Here is an 18192-nt window from a genome sequence, read left to right as displayed (position 1 = left end):
TTAGTGCTGGGGTGCTCTCAGGAGCCTTGAACCAGGTTTCTGTCACAGCACAGACATCGATGTTCTCCATATTGAGAAGGGCCTCGAGTGCGTGCATCTTGAGATTGAGACTTCTGGCATTGAGCAGCATTACCCTTAGTTTTTTTCCTTTTTGGTGTTCTAGGGTGGTAGGTTTAGAATTTGAGCCTTGCCTAAAAAAGGCACTATGGGGGTGGCAAGAGCCTTTGCCAATATCCGGAAGCCCAGGGGTGACAGGTGCAAGCCGTCCCTTGCGAAGCAGCATGGCTTGTCCAGCATGTCATCCCAGGCAGACAGACATTGGATCCCCTTTGAATGACACCAGAATTTAATCAACCCAGGTTCTTTGGTTGCATTTAACCTGAGTTGCCATTTGACCTCTTTTTCTGCTAATTTGACCTTAACATTTCCTCCCCTTAAATCCACCTTTACCTGTTCTAAAATCCCAAATTTGAACACATGGCTTGCATCATATCTAAGTATGTGTCTATACAAAGCATTGTTTTTATCTTTTTTCCTTGTACAGTAAGTATGATCATATATCCTGTTCCTCAGTTGTTTGTCCGTCTTCCCCACATAATAACTCGGACATGCCATACACTTGGCCACTTAACCCCCCCCCCCCCCATTAAAAGTGATTTTTTGAAAGTAAGCATTTGCAGTGAGCTACAGTCCTTTTCGGCATATACTTGGTATATTTTTTGGTTATTTGGTCATATATAGGCTTACAACTTGGTATTTTTTAAAAGTAAGTTGTTAGGGTTTGGGAGTAAACACCTATATAGAAAGACAGGTGCCCAGTAGGAAGATAGCTAGAATAAAGAAGCTGAACCACGACAAAGTAAAATCTTCTTTTTTAATACAAAATGCTGAGCGCTTTCACAATGGTAACCATTGCTTCATCAGACAGTTCATTCAAACAGCAACAGCACTAAAATACTTTAATTCATTACTAGAACAACCAATCCTACCACTCAAAGTTGATTCAGCACTCGGCAATCAATTAATTATATTTTGCCCTTAGTTAATTGCTGAACATGTTTCCATTTCTATGTTGTCAAAACTAACAGTCACCTTAGGGAACGGATAAGGGATCACCTTTACTGCACTAGAAAAGGGCAACTGCATAGTGCTTTGGCTAAGCATACACTGGATAAGGGAGAGGACCATATATTTTTGTTTTAGGTTTTACACATCCAGAATGTCAGCAATAGGATGGGGGACAGTCAATACTACTAAAAAGATGGAAGTAAAATGGATTTTGCGTTTAGGGGCACATAGAGGTTTGGGTTTGAACGATAGTGTTCCATTGAAGCCAGTGCTAAAATCTAGAAGGTTAAAATAAAATAAAAAATAATAATACTATTTTAACAAGAGAAGACTACATAAACACATGCAGGGCTTTGGGTCAATATGACAGTATTTCTTGAGCTGTTTTTAGCTTAGATATCATCAAAGACAAGCATTTGTTGAGATGTATGTATTAAAGCGTATGTATTTACTAGGTGGACAACATGTGCATTTATTAGGCAGAATATATCTATTCATTAAGTTGAGTGTGTACTACTTATGCATTTTTTATATATATTTTTATGCTTATATCTATGCACATAAGTACTTAGTGGGGAACATGAGTATATGTATTTATTCATTGACTTTTTATGTATTTTATTTATATTTATCCACATGTCCTTGTCTTTACATTGTGTGCATGTGGTTTGTAAACAGAGTTTTTCTGACTTCAGCAATTAACTAAGGGGAAAACGTAACCATAGTAATTAATTGATTGCTGAATCAAGAGTGGTAGGATTGGTTGTTCTAGTAATGAATTAAAGTATTAAGTGCTCTTGCTGTTTGAATGAACTGTCTGATGAAGTAATGGTTACCATTGCGAAAGCATTTACCATTTTGTATTAAAAAATATTTTACTTTGTGGTTCAGCTTCTTTATTCCAGCTACTGGGCACTTGTGTTTCACCATATTCAACTTCTGGGCTGGTTTGGATTTATTTGTTTGCTACCTGTATAGAAAGATGGATAACAGACTGGCTTTTGGATGTGAAATAGTGAATTCAAATGGATGGGTTTTAAGGCAACATGAAGAATTTGGAAAAATAGTCCCTGATGGATAAGTCTTGGTTCTCACTCTGAATGTTGGGTTATTGATCACACCACCATAGTAAAATATGAGGATGACATGGAGATGCAGCAAAAGATTAATTTACTACAAGAGTATAAAATATTTTAAGTTGAAGGTGGATGGATAACATGACAATTTGTGACAGAGAAATAGCTGATGTTGGCCAGCAGAACCTTTAAGTAGTTTTGGGTAATGGATTGGCATTGAACACATGCATGTGTTGTTTAAGAAAGCTTTACGATCTATAGATCAGGTCTGCAATTTTTTTTGTCTATAAATAATTTGAAGTAGCATTGCCCCTAAGGAGAGTTTATGTGGAATTCTTCCAAAAATAGACTAAAAAACAGGATAGACAGAATGTATATTTACAAAACAATTAGAGGAACTGAAAATGTGCAGTGTGGGGAGCAAAGATTGAAGATGATACTGTGTACACTTGTGCAGAAGGCTGAGAGGGTGACCTGATGTTAGTGCACAAGTGTATGAAAGAAGACGCTTGCAGAACATGGGTCTCAACTGAGAATCTAAGACTAAGATAGATCACCAAGTCTACAAAATACTCAGGACCAAGACAGTCATCAGGAAGAAATCTATAAATAAAAGTGTTTGAGAATTTCATTCATGTTGTTATAGAAAATGTCAAGATGTCAGAAATATTTCAGAAAACAGACTGGGACAGGAAATTGTGGAAAAGGATTTTGCTTTTGATGAACTTGAACTTGTGAGTAGTCTTTTTGTATGTGTGTTCAGTATTTTTAGTCGCATTTCTTTTTCCTTAATACACATTTTAGTTCTGGATCCTAACAAGCTTTTCTTTATCTCTTCTTTCATGAAATGTCCTACTTGTCGAGTCCTTGTGCACTGAGTACTGTTGTGTATAAGGCAAAACAGTTTTCCTTGCTAGATGTCAGAGTTCTCTACCTAGGGGGAAAACTCTTCCCCTTTCTTTATAGTAATTGGAGGTAGTAATCTTGCTCATTAATGATGTTAATAAAGAACATGTAAAACAACATGTTCTTGTTTTGGTGTTAATGTTGGTGGCTTTGAAACTGCCCGCCCCTTTTGTAGACTTGTATTTGGATACTCCTTCTGGGCCCATCTCATTTGCTCACTCAACTGAGTGCACTGAGATCATATTCTGATTTCAGGCACTCCTACTGTGTAGAGCATTTGGGAAGGACAATCCCTGTAGCCTCTTAATCCTGCTCTGTTCCCTCCCTCAAAAAAATAAATAAATAAAAAAAATATATATATATATATATATATATATGGTTCTACCTGACTTCGTCGACAGCGCAGAAGACCGACAACGGAATCCGGAGCTCCAGAAGATCGACAATGAAGAAGACCGACGCGAATCGCGAGTGCCAGAACATCGACAATGCAGAAGACCGACACGACGGATGACAACACCAACGCCGAGGATGCCGACATGGGAAAAGGCTGTGTGAGTATGCGGTAGTGACGGACGTTAGGGTGCGAGGCAGGTAAGTGTGGAGATTGACGGTCTGTGGGGATAGGGGTGGGTTAAGTGAGTTAGGGTTAGGGAGCGATAGGGGTGGGTTAAGTGAGTTAGGGTTAGGGAGCGATAGGGTGGGTTAAGTGAGTTACGCTCAGGGAGCGATAGGGGTGCGTTAACTGAGTTAGGGTTAGGGAGCGATAGGCGGTTAAGTGAGTTAGGGTTAGGGAGCGGGTAGGTAAGTGTGCGATAGTGACGGACCTTAGGGTTAGGGTAAGGTTTAGTGTGGGCTTGTAAGGATTTTGGTGTGCTTGTGTTGTGTGTGTGGTTTGTGGAATGGGGATGTGTTTTGTTTTTAATTGTTGTTATTGTGGTGTGTGCAGTGTATGGGGTTTCGTGTTTGTGTACCGTCGGTTATTTCGTTGTCGGTTATGTGTGGTTTCGTGTTTATGGACTGTCGATGATGTGGTGTCGGTGATGTCGTTGTCGGTGTTGTGTGGTTTCGACTATGTCAGGTAGAACCATATATATATATATATATATATATATATATATATATATATATATATATATATATATATATTATTCCGCTGCTCTTACTGTAACTGTCTTAGTTGCTCTTCTGCGTGCTATCTGTTCAGTCACTCTTACTCTGCACTTATTACTGCTTGTAAGTTGCCTCCTAATTTACTGCCTTCTGCACTTGTTTTTTTAGTCATTTGTTAATTTAATTGCATTTATTTGAACTGTATTTGCTGTAGTGTTGCTACACACTCACGAGTGTGTTGGCCTGCACTACAATTTGAATTGTATTTACTGCTGTTTTAGCTGCTTTTCTGTTAAAAAAAAATTCTAAGCTTGTTTCCTGCCTTTCCTGTAACTAGTAAAGTCCAGATACAGACATGCTGTATCCAGGACTTGTCGGTAAGCTTCTAAACCCCCCAAGCCTTTCTGCGTTGGAGGGAAGCTTCTAGCTTATCAGTGGGAATGGTAAGCTCTAGGTAGCCTATCTACCACGGGAAGAGTGGGTTTTGGCCCTGAAATTGTAGTTCATTGGCCGTTTGGGAAGCTTTTCCATCTCTTTCAACCTTCTGATTTAAAAGCCTGTGTTTGCGCTTGTTTCCTGCCTTTCCTGTTACTAGTCTAGTCCAGGTACAGATTTGCTGTATCCAGGACTGTAAGCTTCTGAGCCCCTCAAGCCTTTCCGTGTTGGAGGGAAGCCTTTTAGCTTGCAGTGGGAGTGGTAAGCATCAGGTAGCCTATCTACCACAAGAAGAGTGGTCCCTGGCCCAGAAATTGTAGCTATTGGCTGTTTGAGCAGTTTTTTTCCATCTCTTTCAACTTTCTGGTTTGAAAGCCGCACTTGTGCCTGTTTCCCGCCTTTCCTATAGTTAGCCTAGTTACTGTATCCAGGATTGTTAGTAAGCTTCTGAGCCCCCCAAGCCTTTCTGTGTTGAAGGGAAGCCTTCTATCTTATCAGTGGAAGTGGTAAGCACTAGGTAGCCTATCCTCCAAGGGAAGAGTGAGTGTTGGCCCATAAATTGTAGTTTATTTGGGCAGTTTTCCATCTCTTTCAACTTTTGCTGGCTTAAAGCCTACGCTTGTACTTGTTCCTCGCCTTTCCTGTAACTAGTCTAGTCCAGGTACAGATTTGCTGTATCCAGGACTCTTTGTAAGCTTCTGAGCCCCCCAAGCCTTTCTGTGTTGAAGGGAAGCCTTCTATCTTATCAGTGGAAGTGGAAAGCACTAGGTAGCCTATCCTCCAAGGGAAGAGTGAGTATTGGCCCATAAATTGTAGTTTATTTGGGCAGTTTTCCATCTCTTTCAACTTTTGCTGGCTTAAAAGCCTACGCTTGTACTTGTTCCTCGCCTTTCCTGTAACTAGTCTAGTCCAGGTACAGATTTGCTGTATCCAGGACTCTTTGTAAGCTTCTGAGCCCCTCAAGCCTTTCTGTGTTGGAGGGAAGCCTTCTAGCTTATCAGTGGGAGTGGTAAGCATTAGGTAGCTTATTTACCACAAGAGGAGTGGTTCCTGGCCCAGAAATTGTAGCTATTGGCCTTTGGGCAGTTTTTTTTCCATCTTTTTCAGTGTTCTGGTTTAAAAGCCGCACTTGCGCTTGTTTCCCACCTTTCCTGTAACTAACCTAGTCCAGATACAGAGTTGCTGTATCCAGGACTGTTGGTAAGCTTCTGAGCCCTGCAAGCCTTTCTATGTTGGTGGAAACCCTTCTAGCTTATCGGTGGGAGTGGGTACCACGAGAGGAGAGGTTTTTCACCTAGAAATTGTAGTTTATTTGGGCAGTTTTCCATCTCTTTCAACTTGCTGGCTTAAAAGCCTACGCTTGTACTTGTTCCCCGCCTTTCCTGTAACTAGTCTAGTCCAGGTACAGATTTGCTGTATCCAGGACTCTTTGTAAGCTTCTGAGCCCCCCAAGCCTTTCTGTGTTGGAGGGAAGCCTTCTAGCTTATCAGTGGGAGTGGTAAGCATTAGGTAGCTTATTTACCACAAGAGGAGTGGTTCCTGGCCCAGAAATTGTAGCTATTGGCCGTTTGGGCAGTTTTTTTCCATCTTTTTCAGCGTTCTGGTTTAAAAGCCGCACTTGCGCTTGTTTCCCACCTTTCCTGTAACTAACCTAGTCCAGATACAGAGTTGCTGTATCCAGGACTGTTGGTAAGCTTCTGAGCCCTGCAAGCCTTTCTATGTTGGTGGAAACCCTTCTAGCTTATCGGTGGGAGTGGGTACCACGAGAGGAGAGGTTTTTCACCTAGAAATTGTAGTTTATTGACCATTTGGACAGTTTGTCCATCTCTTTCAACTTTCTGGTTTAAAAGACCACATCTGCACTTGTTTCCCATCTTTCCTGTAATTAACCTACTGGGTAGCACTAGAAAGCCTTAAACTAATACAAGCCTTCTAGCTTAGAAGAGAGACTTTGGAGTGATTTAAGTATCAGTTTTCTGTACTTTCTTGCTGTACTTAACTGTTCTCTGCCTAAACTCAGATCTTCCAGTGTTTATTGTGATTTAAAAGCTTGTTTTTTTAACATATTGTACTTATTTGACTGCCTGCACTTTTAAAAAGTTTTTTGTTTAATTTGTTTAACTGTTGTAGGCTACACACTAAAGTGTAATAGCCTTTTCTGATAATTTGTAGTCGTTTAAAGCTGTTTTAAGTGTATTTCTTACATTTTTTTGCCTTATCTTTTCAAAAAAACAAGAAAACCAAAAACATTCCTTGTTTCCTGCCTTTCTAAGCTAGTATAGTCCAGTTTTCAGGCTAGTGCTGAATTCAGGGCTGTGATACTAGTTTCTGAGTTGCCCATACCTTACTTGGATAGAAGGAAGTTTCTGTGTTCACCTGTGAGAGAGGGGAGCTTTGAGCAACCTATCTGTCCCTGGTGGAGTGGTTCCAGCCCAGAAGTTAGTAGTTTATTGGCCATTTTGGGCTAATTTCTATCTCTTTAATTTCCCTACTATAAAAACCGCGTTTGCACGGTTTTGCACTCCAGGCAGTGCCTGTTAGCTACGGTTAAATTATTCCCGGCTCCACCAAGTCTCCTCTTCAGTTTTTCCCTTGAAACTAGTCTAACTCTCAACCTAAGCACTCAAAAAGCATCTTATAGCCCAGCACTTGCTCAGACCTAATAGCAAGCACTAATATACCCTGACACCGATTGCCCAGCAGGGCAAGGCTCTTTATTCACCCCTCACCAACCAAGCAGCTCACCCTGCTAATTTAGGTATGACCAAAGGGCAACTTCAAGTGCACTCTCCAGTCCAGCTGGTGAATCTGGGTATCCTGAGGCAATGTTACAACTGCCTCATGTACACAGACAACCCTCTCCTCCTACCACAAAACACTAACATATGCGAGAGATGCAATTATACGGCCAAACTGGAAGCTAAGCTGCCCACCCAAGACTGGAATTAGACAGTCAAAAGGAGAAGGTTAACCACTTGCACCACAACTCCAGCCGCACATTGACCTACTAAAACAGCACTGGCAAAAAATACACATAAATACACAAAATCATACTCTGAAGCTCTAAATATAAACCTGCAAAAGCATCAGAGACCTCCAAAGCAGACACCCAAACAACCTGCAATTCCCGTCACAAACCAGACAACACATAAAACACAAAATCAGTGTGCTGCACAATCACAGCCCTTAAGGCGAAATAACATATCTAACACATTAGTAATAGGTGACTCTATAGTTGGGCAGACTGATGTCCCACTCACTAGGATGGACAAGGAAGGTTACTGTTAGCTGCCTGTCGGGAGCCAGAATCAGCCATGTAACACAAGCACTCAGTTCACTCCAGAAAAAGTACAAAGATGACTCTGTCATTGTTCATGTTGGTGTGAATGACCTGAGACGTACCTCCCTGGACTACATGAAGAGAGATATGGAAGAGCTCTCTGATCATGTAGCCCAGGCTGGTATGACCCTGAGTAGCATCCTGCCCTCACCAAGAATGATACCTCAGTATAAAGAAAAAATGATCAGTTTCAACAATTGGCTAAGCTTCTGGTGTCATTCAAAGGGGATCCAGTGTCTGTCAGCCTGGGACGACATAGGTTCATAGGTAGGTACTTGGCTATTGGCCCTAGGGCATATACAAGCCTAGCCAAAAAGGTACCCTGGCTTTCACCACCCAAGAAAATTATTTTCCTGTGCCCCTGTCAAGCAGAACCACAGAAGTGATCCCCAGGGTGAATTTCCTATTACTCATCCAATCATCAAGATTTTTCTTGGAGTGCTAATGAAGAGCTCTGTTTGACATAGATAGGTAGTCTGTTCCAGAGTATGGGAAGTCTCTGGGACAGGAATCTATCCCTCCAGCATCTTCTGTTTATTGTGGTGACCAGGTTTAGGTCCCTAGAGTGTGTAGCTCTGAGGGATTGGGATTTCTTTAAGTGGAGCATGTCCAACAATTCTGGGTTTGACATAGCTTTGTATGTTAGGCAGAAATCGCCTCTGAGTAGGCGATATGCGACGGAGTAAAGCTGGAGTTTTTTGAGACTGTCTGCGTAAGGCATCTGGGGCCAGTAATCCTCTTTGTGAGGTTTTTTTGCAGCCTTTCCAGTTGTTGTAAATGTCTTGTGAGGTACATACCAAAAGGGGCATTGTACTCTATAATGGGTCTAATGAGTGATGAGTAGAGTGAAACAATTACCTCTTTTTTTGTGGATGAGAAACCTTTTGTGATGAGGTGTGCCACGTAGAAGGATTTCCTGACCACTGTGGCGATGTGATTATCAAAGGAGAGACTACTGTCCACCTGTGTCCCAATGTCTCTTATCACACTTTCGGTGTTAAGTAGACTACCACCTATGTGGTAGTTCATGGGTACAGAGTATTTACCAAAGGGGATGACAATGCACTTTTTGGCATTGAGCTTGAGACTATGTCTTTGACACCAGGCATCTGTCCCAGTGAGGCCTTTTTGTAGGATGTCCACATCGTTAGAAGTTTCGATTATGGCTCCTAGTTTGCAGTCATCTGTGAATTTAGTTAGCCAAAGACCTTCTGTGTTAGCCTGTACTTCAGAGAAGTAGATACCAAATAGGAGAGGACCCAGGACTGAACCCTGTGGTACTTCACTTGTCACTGGTCTGAAGTCTGATTTGGAGTCTGCTACTTTCACAGTGTGGGTTCTGTCAGTAAGCCAGTTGGCAACCCTATCTATAATTCCAGAGTGGGGGATGGTGACGAACGCCTTGCCGAGATCTAGATAGGCTGTGCGAACCACCTTACCCTCATCTATGGCTTTGGTGACTACTTCAAATAAGTCTATCAGGTTTAGGAGACATGATCTGCCTTTTACAAACCCAAACTGTGTGGGGTCTAGAATTTGGAGATCTCCAATGTCTTTGTTTATGAGTTCGATGATGATACGTTCCATGGCCTTGCAAACGAGGCTAGTCAGGCTAATGGGGCGGTAGTTCCCGGGGTCTGTTGTGGCCCCCCCCCCCTTTGTGGAGTGGGATAACTGTCGCTGTGCGCCATTCAATCAGCACAAAGCCTGAGGTGAGGCTATGATTGAACATGGTACTTAGGTGGTGTGCCAGTTCACTCAGTAGTTCATGTAAAAGGCAGCCTGGGATGTTGTCAGGTCCCATGGATGCTGTGTTCCTGGCTTTGGAGAGTGAGGTTTTTACCTGTGCAGCCGTGATTACAGGAAATTTGCATTCTTTCAGTATAAAGATGGGCCCTTTAGGGGGTGAGAGGGGGGTAAAGTTAGCACTGAACCTATCTGCCAGGATGTTGGCAATATCAGTTGGTTCTGTATATTTAGTGTCATTGTGCTGTAACTCAGAGCAGATCTGAGTGTTGCCATTGAGATTTTTGACATAGCTATAGAATGCTTTGTGGTTGTCTTTAGAATCATTGGCAATTTTGTTTTCATAACTAGCTTTGGAGGATTTTATGAGGCATCTCAGCTTCTTACTGAGGCTGACCAGGGAGTTTTTTTTTTGCAACAGTTTCTTTCTCCTGTTGTAGAGTTTATTTATGGCAGAAGACCACCAGATTGGCTTCCTTTTTTTGGAGGATAGCATCTTGGTTCTGTTAGGGATAGCATGATCCATGCACTCATGTAAGTGTTTATAAAGTGCATTTGTGTAGAATTCAGCAGTTGCACCTCTATATAGTCCATCTGCATGGGTGTCGTGAAGTTTGCCACTTCTGTCTTAAGAAGCGTGAAGTTGGCTTTGGAGAAATGTTTTACGGTTGTTTTCCTAATGGGGGGTGGGAGCGGGATGTGGATGTCTAGGATGATTAGCTTGTGGTCAGATCTGACCAACGAGGAGCTGACCCGGTCACCCATGTTGGTGATGACCAGGTCTAGGATATTGCTGCCCCTGGTGGGGGTGTGGATAAGTTGATCCAAGGCATTGGAATTAATGATTTCCAGAAAACGTTGAGCAAAAGAGTTGGTACATGAGTAGTTTTCCCAGTTAATGGTAGGGTTGTTGAAATCACCCATTATTAGAGTGTTGGGTTGTACCTTAATATTTTCCAGTGTATCAAGAAAAGAGGAGTGGGAATCCTGGGGCATGGTAGGGGGTCTGTAGCAAGCTACAATCTGGATTGCGGTTTTGCCCAGAGTTAGTTGAACTTGGATAATCTCGGATGCATTATGCTGAGCAACTAGCCTGGAGGTGTGGATATCCTTGATGAATACAGACACTCCTCCACCTTTAGTATTTTGGTCCGGGTTTGGTGGCCGAAAGGTGTGGTATGAATTATAACCTGGTAATGCAGGGGTGCTCTCTGGAGCTTTGAACCAGGTCTCTGTCGCTGCACAGATGTCAGTGTTCTCCATTTTAAGGAGTGTCTCGAGTGAGTGCATTTTGAGGTTTAGACTTCTAGCATTGAGTAGCATTGCCCTCAGATTTTGCTTGCTTGTACCTGTTACGGTGGTGAATTTGTCATTTGAACCTTGCCTGAAAAAGGCACTATAGGGGTGGCAAGTGCATCCAGAATCCCAAGGGCGACAGGTGCAGGCCATCTGGCAAAGCAGCGCGGTCTGTCGATCATGTCATCCCAGGCAGACTGATACTGGATTCCTTTAGAATAACACCGGAAGCTTAGCCAATTGTTAAAGTCAATCATTTTGTCCTTGTACTGTGGTGTCATTCTGGGTGATGGCAGGATGCTACTCAGGACTAGGGTCATACCGGCCTGGGCTACAAGATCGGAGAGCTCCTCCATGTCTCCCCATGTAGTCCAGGGAGGTACGTCTCGGGTCATTCACACCAACATGGACAATGACAGAGTCATATTTGTACTTGTTGTGGAGTGACCTGAGTGCGTGTGTTATATGGCGGATTCTGGCACCTGACAGTAACATTTTTCTTGTTTAGCCTGGTGAGTGGAACATCCGTGTGCCTGACTATAGAGTCCCCTATGACTAGAGTGTTGGGTACGTTATGCCTTATGGGCTGTAGTTGAGTGGCACACGAGTATGTGGGCTATGTGTCATTTGGGTTGCTTTGGGGGGGTGGAGGTTGCTTGCATTTCTGCTTTGGAGGTCTCTGTTGTTTGGGCAGATTTGTACTGAGAGCCTCCGTGAATGTAGGGGTGTGTTTTGTGTTTCTGTGTGTGTGTTTTGGTGGTGTAAGTTTTGAGGGACTATGTGATGAGTGTGGTGCGGTGCAAGTGTTTACCTTCTCCTCTTGACTGTCTAGGCCAGTCTTTGGTGAAGAGAGCTTTGCTTCCAGTTTGGCTATATAAGTGCATCTCTCACAGGTCGTAGTGTTGGGTGGCAGGAGGAGAGGGTTGTCTGTGTACATGAGGCAATTGCTGCATTGTCCCAAGATGCCCAGATTAATCCGGTAGACAGGAGAAAACACCGGGAGCTGACCTTTAGACATGCCTGAATAGGTGCTTATTTATTATGTACTAAAAACTGTTTTCCTCAAGACAAGTGAGGAAAGTTGAGTGCTGTAGTAATTTGTAACTTATTTAGTGCTTACAATGAGTTCTGAACAAGTGCTGAGATCAAAGAAACAGATGAGTGCTAAAACTAAAAAGCTGGCTAGTTGCAAGGGAAATTTTGAAGAACAGACTTTATGGCGCCAGGAATAGTTTAACCCCAGTTAAGTGTGTGTGGGGGGGGGGTCTTAGGAGCTCTCAAACAGTCCTGGACACAGCAAATCCATATCTGACCTGCCACAGGAAAGGGGGGAAGCAAGCTTAGAATTTTTTTCCAGTAAAGTGGAAATGGAGAAAGCTGGAACAGAAGTTAATTCAGCGTTAAGAATCTGAGTGGGTTGGCCTTCACAAATGTTCTCTATTAGATTGAGTGAACTAATGACACTAGACTGGGAGGAGTGTCACAGATCAAATATACAGTGTGGGCGGGCAACTGCAAAGCCACCAAGTATAAGAACACACAACACTAGGAAGGGTGGGTGGGAAAAATTACAGTTCCTAGCTGTAGCCACTAAATGAAAGTTTTAAACAGATCAAGGAGCAGACTCGGGAATGCTTTTAACTGTAAACAAACAAAAATGCACTGAAAAGCTCAGATAGAGCACTCACAAACAGAAAATACAACTCTCAGTATGAAAAAACAGTTTACAGTTAATTAATGTTAAAACAGTACATAAATGCAGCGAGACAATAAAAAAGCTTTATAACAGTGCAAAATGTAGTAGATCAACTGTATAGCACAATTATAAGCGTTTCAGAAGTGCAGTTCAGTGAAATAAGTGTAAGAAATAACTTATCCTGCTCTTGGAATCTTAAGGAATTTCCACTTAAGCAATGCAATCCAGAGCCTGACAATACAAGTAGAACCTTTATAAGACACAGGGTTTATATAGCAGTAAGAGTGGAAGAGTTTGAAGATCAGATTACTACTCAGCCCCTGCTATTACCCAATCACTCGTACTACAGAAGGTCAGGAGGCCTTGTTACTCTCAATAATAATGAGGACAATCAGCAGAAAATGGCTGCCAAAAACACAGGAAACTCAAACAAAACTACCAGCCTAGACAACAGGCCTCTATCAAGATTATGCCACCTGAGCAGAACACAGAAACCTCACTTTAAAAGCATAGAAAGAACACCCACAAAGAGAAAATACAAGCCTCAGTATGAAAAAGCAGGAATTTAAATAAAAAATGCAATTATAGTAATGCACACTATTACAGTTCCTAGCTGTAGCCACTAAATGAAAGTTTTAAACAGATCAAGGAGCAGACTCGAGAATGCTTTTAACTGTAAACAGCCAAAAATGCACAGAAAAGCTTGGATAGAGCACTCACAAACAGAAAATACAACCCTCCGTATGAAAAAGCAGTTTACAGTTAAGTAATGTTAAAACAGTATAAAACAGTACATAAATGCATGCTCGACAAGCTGCGTTGCTTCACAAGAGACTGCTTGCACCCGTCACCCCTAGGCTTTCGAATACTGGCCAAGGCTCTTGCTGCCCCCATAGTGCCTTTTTTAGGCAAGGCTCAAAAGTCAAACCCACCTCCATAAACAGCACAATTGACAAAAAACTGAGGGTTATGCTACTCAACGCCAGGAGTTTAAATCTTAAAATGCACACACTCGAAGCACTCCTCAGTATGGAGAACGTCGACATCTGTGCAGTAACTGAAACCTGGTTCAAGGCTCCAGAGAGCACCCCAGCACTACTGGGCTACAACTCATACCACACGTTTCGGCCACAAAACATGGACCGAAACACAAAAGGAGGGGGTGTATCCATATTCATCAAGGATACCTACACCTCCAGGTTAGTGGCGCAGCATGATACCTCTGAGATCATCCATATGCAACTAACATTGGGCAAATCTGCAATGCAAATTGTGGCCTGCTACAGATCACCCTCCATGACCCAGGACCACCACTCCACCTTTATGGAGACACTGGAAAACATGAAGGTCCTACTGAACACCCTGATATTGGGCAATTTCAATTACCCTACCATTCACTGGGAATTCCCAGGCCCAGTGTTTCCTGGAATTCATCAACTCAAACGCCCTGGATCAGCTGGTAAACTCCCCTACCAGAGGTGAAAACATATTGGACCTGTTCATCACCAACATGGGCGACAGGTGTTTCACACCGGAGGTCAACCCGTCACTGTTTAGATCAGTCCTTAAACTAATCATTCTGGATGTCCACACCCCACCACCAACTAAGGAAACCCACAGTAAAAAACTTTTCTAAAGCAAACTTCATCTTACTTAAGACAGAGATGATAAGTTTCACAGCCCCCACGCTAAAGGATAATGCTGCCCAAGATGCAGAAACCTTTACAAATGCACTCTATGAGCACCTACAAGGATGCATGGATCGTGCCATCCCTAGCAAAATCAAGACTCACTCCTCTAAGAGAAGGAAACCAGTTTGGTGGACCCCTGCAATAAACAAGCTATACAATAGAAGGAGGAAACTAGTTCAGAAAAAAAGCAAATCCCAAGAAGGAAAGACATCCCTGATCAGTATCGGTAAGAAACTAAGGTCCCTCATGAAATCATCCAAGGCTAACTTCGAAAGAAAAATAGCCAAGGATTCAAAAGATAACCACAAAGCCTTCTTTATCTATCTTAAGAATCTAAGTGGCAACTCGCAGATATGCACTGAACTAATGCAAAATAGCACAAAATATACTGAACCTACTGATATTGCCAACATCCTGGCAGATAGATACAGTGCAAACTTCACCCCCTCACACCTCCAAAAGGGCCCACAACAATACCAGAATAGTGCAATGTCCCAAAAATCAGACACACAGTTGAAAACAGCCCTTTCAAAAGCCAAAAACACAGCGTCAATGGGACCAGATGGTGTCCCAGGCTGCGTCTTGCACGAACTACAGAACGAACTAACCCCACACCTAAACACACTGTTCAACCTATCCACAGGCTATGTGCCCATAGAATGGTGCACAGCAATGGTTATTCCTCTCCACAAAGGAGGGGCCACAACTGACCCTGGTAACTATCGCCTCATAAGCCTGACTAGCCTGGTCTGCAAGGCTATTGAGCGCATCATCATGGAACTCATTAACAAAGACATTGGGAACCTCCAAACACTTGACACGACCCAGTTCGGCTTTAAGGGCAGATCATCCCTACTAAACCTGGTTGACTTCTTCTAGACAGTCACCAAGGCCATAGGCGAGGGAAAGGTGGTTCACACAGCCTACCTTGACCTCGCCAAGGCTTTCGACACCATTCCCCACTCGGGTATTGCAGAAAAACTCACCAGCCTGGACATAACCCCCTACGTCATGAGATGTGTTGCTAACTAGCTTACAGACAGAACTCACAAGGTAAGAATAGCGGGCTCCAGGTCCGACTCTAAACCAGTCACAAGTGGTGTCCCGCAAGGCCCGGTCCTGGGACCCTTACTGTTCAGCATATACTTCACAGAAGTACAGGCCTACACAGGAGAACTATAGCTAACCAAGTTCGCAGATGACTGCAAACTGGGAGCCATAATTGACTCTCCGGCTGACACGGACATCCTCCAAAAGGGCCTTACTGAGATGGACACCTGGTGGCCTCAAGCTAAATGCCAAAAAATGCATAGTCATCCCGTTTGGGAAAAACAAAACACCCACGAATTACCACATAGGTGGCAGCCCCCTTAATACAGAAGAGGTAATAAGAGATCTGGGGACCCAGGTAGATAGTAATCTCTCCTTTGACAATCATACTGCCAAAGTAGTTAGGAAATCCTTCAATGTGGCCCATGTAATTACTAAAGGGTTTGCATCCAGAAATAAAGAGGTTATACTGCCCCTCTGCTCATCACTCATCAGACCCATCATTAGAGTACAATGCCCCATTTGGGATGTACCTCACAAGACACTTCCAACAGCTGGAAAGACCACAAAAGTACCTCACCAAGAGGATTACTGGCCTCAAACATATGCCGTATGCAGCCCGATTGAAAAAACTCTGGCTGTACTCAGTGGCATATCGCTTACTCAGAGGTGATCTCTGCCTGACTAACAAAGCCTTGTCTAACTCAGAATTGATGGACATGCTCCACCTAAAGAAATCCAAGTCACTGCGAGCCACGCGGTCTAGTGAGCTAAACCTTGCCACAACAAAACATGCTGGAGGGATAGATTCCTGTCACAGAGACTCCCCATGCTTTGGAACAAAATTCCAAATTACATCAGGCAGAGCCCCTCACTAACCCTCTTCAAGAGAAACCTTGACGAGTGGATGGGTGACAGAAAATACACCCCTGGGATCACTTCATTGGCTCTGCTTGACAGAGGATCCGTTAATTAATCAATGGGGCGGCGAAAGCCGACACACTCTGGCTAGGCTTATAAATGTCCTCAGGCAGATAGCCTAGTACCTACTTATGAACTTAATAATAGACCAGATCCCACACCTGCTATGAAAATGCATGATTGTTTTTTTCAAGATAATTTAACCTGTACAGATATTTTAAATTTTGATTTATGTTTTACACTCCTACAGTCACTAAAAGGACTTGGCATATAAGACCAGAAAAAATATTATTCCATACATGTTTGGCAGTATCTACAAAGTGTCAAATTGCTTAAAGACAGAAACCTGATAATGTTACCTAAGCTTCTTATTTCATGTGCACTGGCTGCTTGTTAATTTGAAGTTTGACACCTAACAAACATGCAAGCGTCATGCTCATGTTCTTCAAAGTACAGTCTTTTGAGAGTTAGTAGAATAGAATTGGTTATGTCTCACACACTCGCCGTTAAGTACAGCATGTCATGTGTTACTGTCAGAGTAATATATTTCTGAAAAGAAAGATTAGAAGAGTACTATTCATGTTGTACAAGATGTGCATGTTACTGTTTTGAAGTAGTCCTGCAAGACAGAGGGAGAGATGTACAGATTGTGTATCATATATTCTACCAGTAAGTTTGCTATTAATTAAGTGTGATGTACTCTATAGTAAAATGCAGAGTGTGCAGGCCAAGCTTCCCTCCTGCATGGACAGTAGAGTATATATGTACATGTAACTAATTTGCCTACATTAGTGGTCAGCCTCTCAGAGGCAGGGTTTTGTCTCCCATTGAAGGTAGCATTCCCTGATTTTGTAAACGTTTCAGTCCATCCACGGTAGAAAACACATTTAGCATTGGTTGTAGACATTATTTATTGACATAAAATGGTGAAAGATGTATTTAACATGGGCTGTTCATCACCTGAACCTTTTCAGACTTAAGCCTGGCCTATAAAGCAGCAAATATAGGGTCAGAATCCTAAAGAGTTGCTCTCACTGTGTTAATTGAACAAGCTGGCAATTAAATTGTTTCACAAGCATTTAGTTACGCTGATATGTTGTAATTATATTGGCCACCAAAGTTGACATACATGCCTCCTGTGGGCATATTAATATTAATGCCATAAATTCAGCATTACTAGTTTACACTGCCATGATCAGAAACATATTTTTAAATGTTAATTTACTAGAAATGTTGCTTGAAACAAAGTTTTATTTTTACATAAGAGTTTCTGCATACACAAGGATGTATGCAAACACTTTTGTATGTAAAAGTAAAAATTTAGATTTTTCACTTCAGACATGACTTTTGACACATGATTATGCCGCTGTAAATGTTCTACAGACTGGTTTCTAATCAGACATTTTCAGTGGTTTGGCTATTCTGGCCCTAATTATTAAGTTTGGAATAACTTTTATACTGACAGCAAAAGCAACTTACTGACCTTCTTTTCCATCTCAGAGCTAGAAGTGCATGACATTGTGTCTGTAAGTGTGAAAACCCGTGAAGATGCCTGGGCTGTTAAGCTGCTAAATCTCCTCTCTATGATCACAGTCCTCCAGCAAGGTAAGGAAAATCTAAAATGCAAAGGATTAATTCAAAAATTAGAGGAATTTATATAATGCATTTCTTGCACTTCACCAAGTCCTAATGTCGAATGGATATATGCTGATCATGAAGGTGTAATGCTATGGCAGGTACATAACTTTCATTTTATTTTTTAAATCCCATTTCAGAGCTTACATTCTATGAGGTGGAATGCCATTTTGGTAGAGAACATCTTAAAAAGACTGTAGACGAAGAGTACAGCAGACT

General features: G+C 42.3%; 1 protein-coding gene across 1 annotated transcript in view; it reads left to right on the top strand.

The window, feature by feature from the left end:
* EXO5 (exonuclease 5) overlaps positions 1 to 18192 on the top strand; it is a 155295-nt gene that overhangs the window by 23909 nt on the left and 113194 nt on the right. The window contains exon 3 of the mRNA XM_044054267.1: positions 17839 to 17943. Within this exon, the coding sequence (XP_043910202.1) occupies positions 17839 to 17943 (105 nt within the window). The remainder of the gene's footprint in view (positions 1 to 17838; positions 17944 to 18192) is intronic.

This window comes from Protopterus annectens, chromosome 13.part0 (assembly GCF_019279795.1).
Source record: "Protopterus annectens isolate FY-2018-M chromosome 13.part0, PAN1.0, whole genome shotgun sequence".
Taxonomy (NCBI): Eukaryota; Metazoa; Chordata; order Ceratodontiformes; family Protopteridae; genus Protopterus; species Protopterus annectens.
Note: the sequence above shows the minus strand (reverse complement) of the source record. Positions and strands in the feature narration are given on the sequence as shown.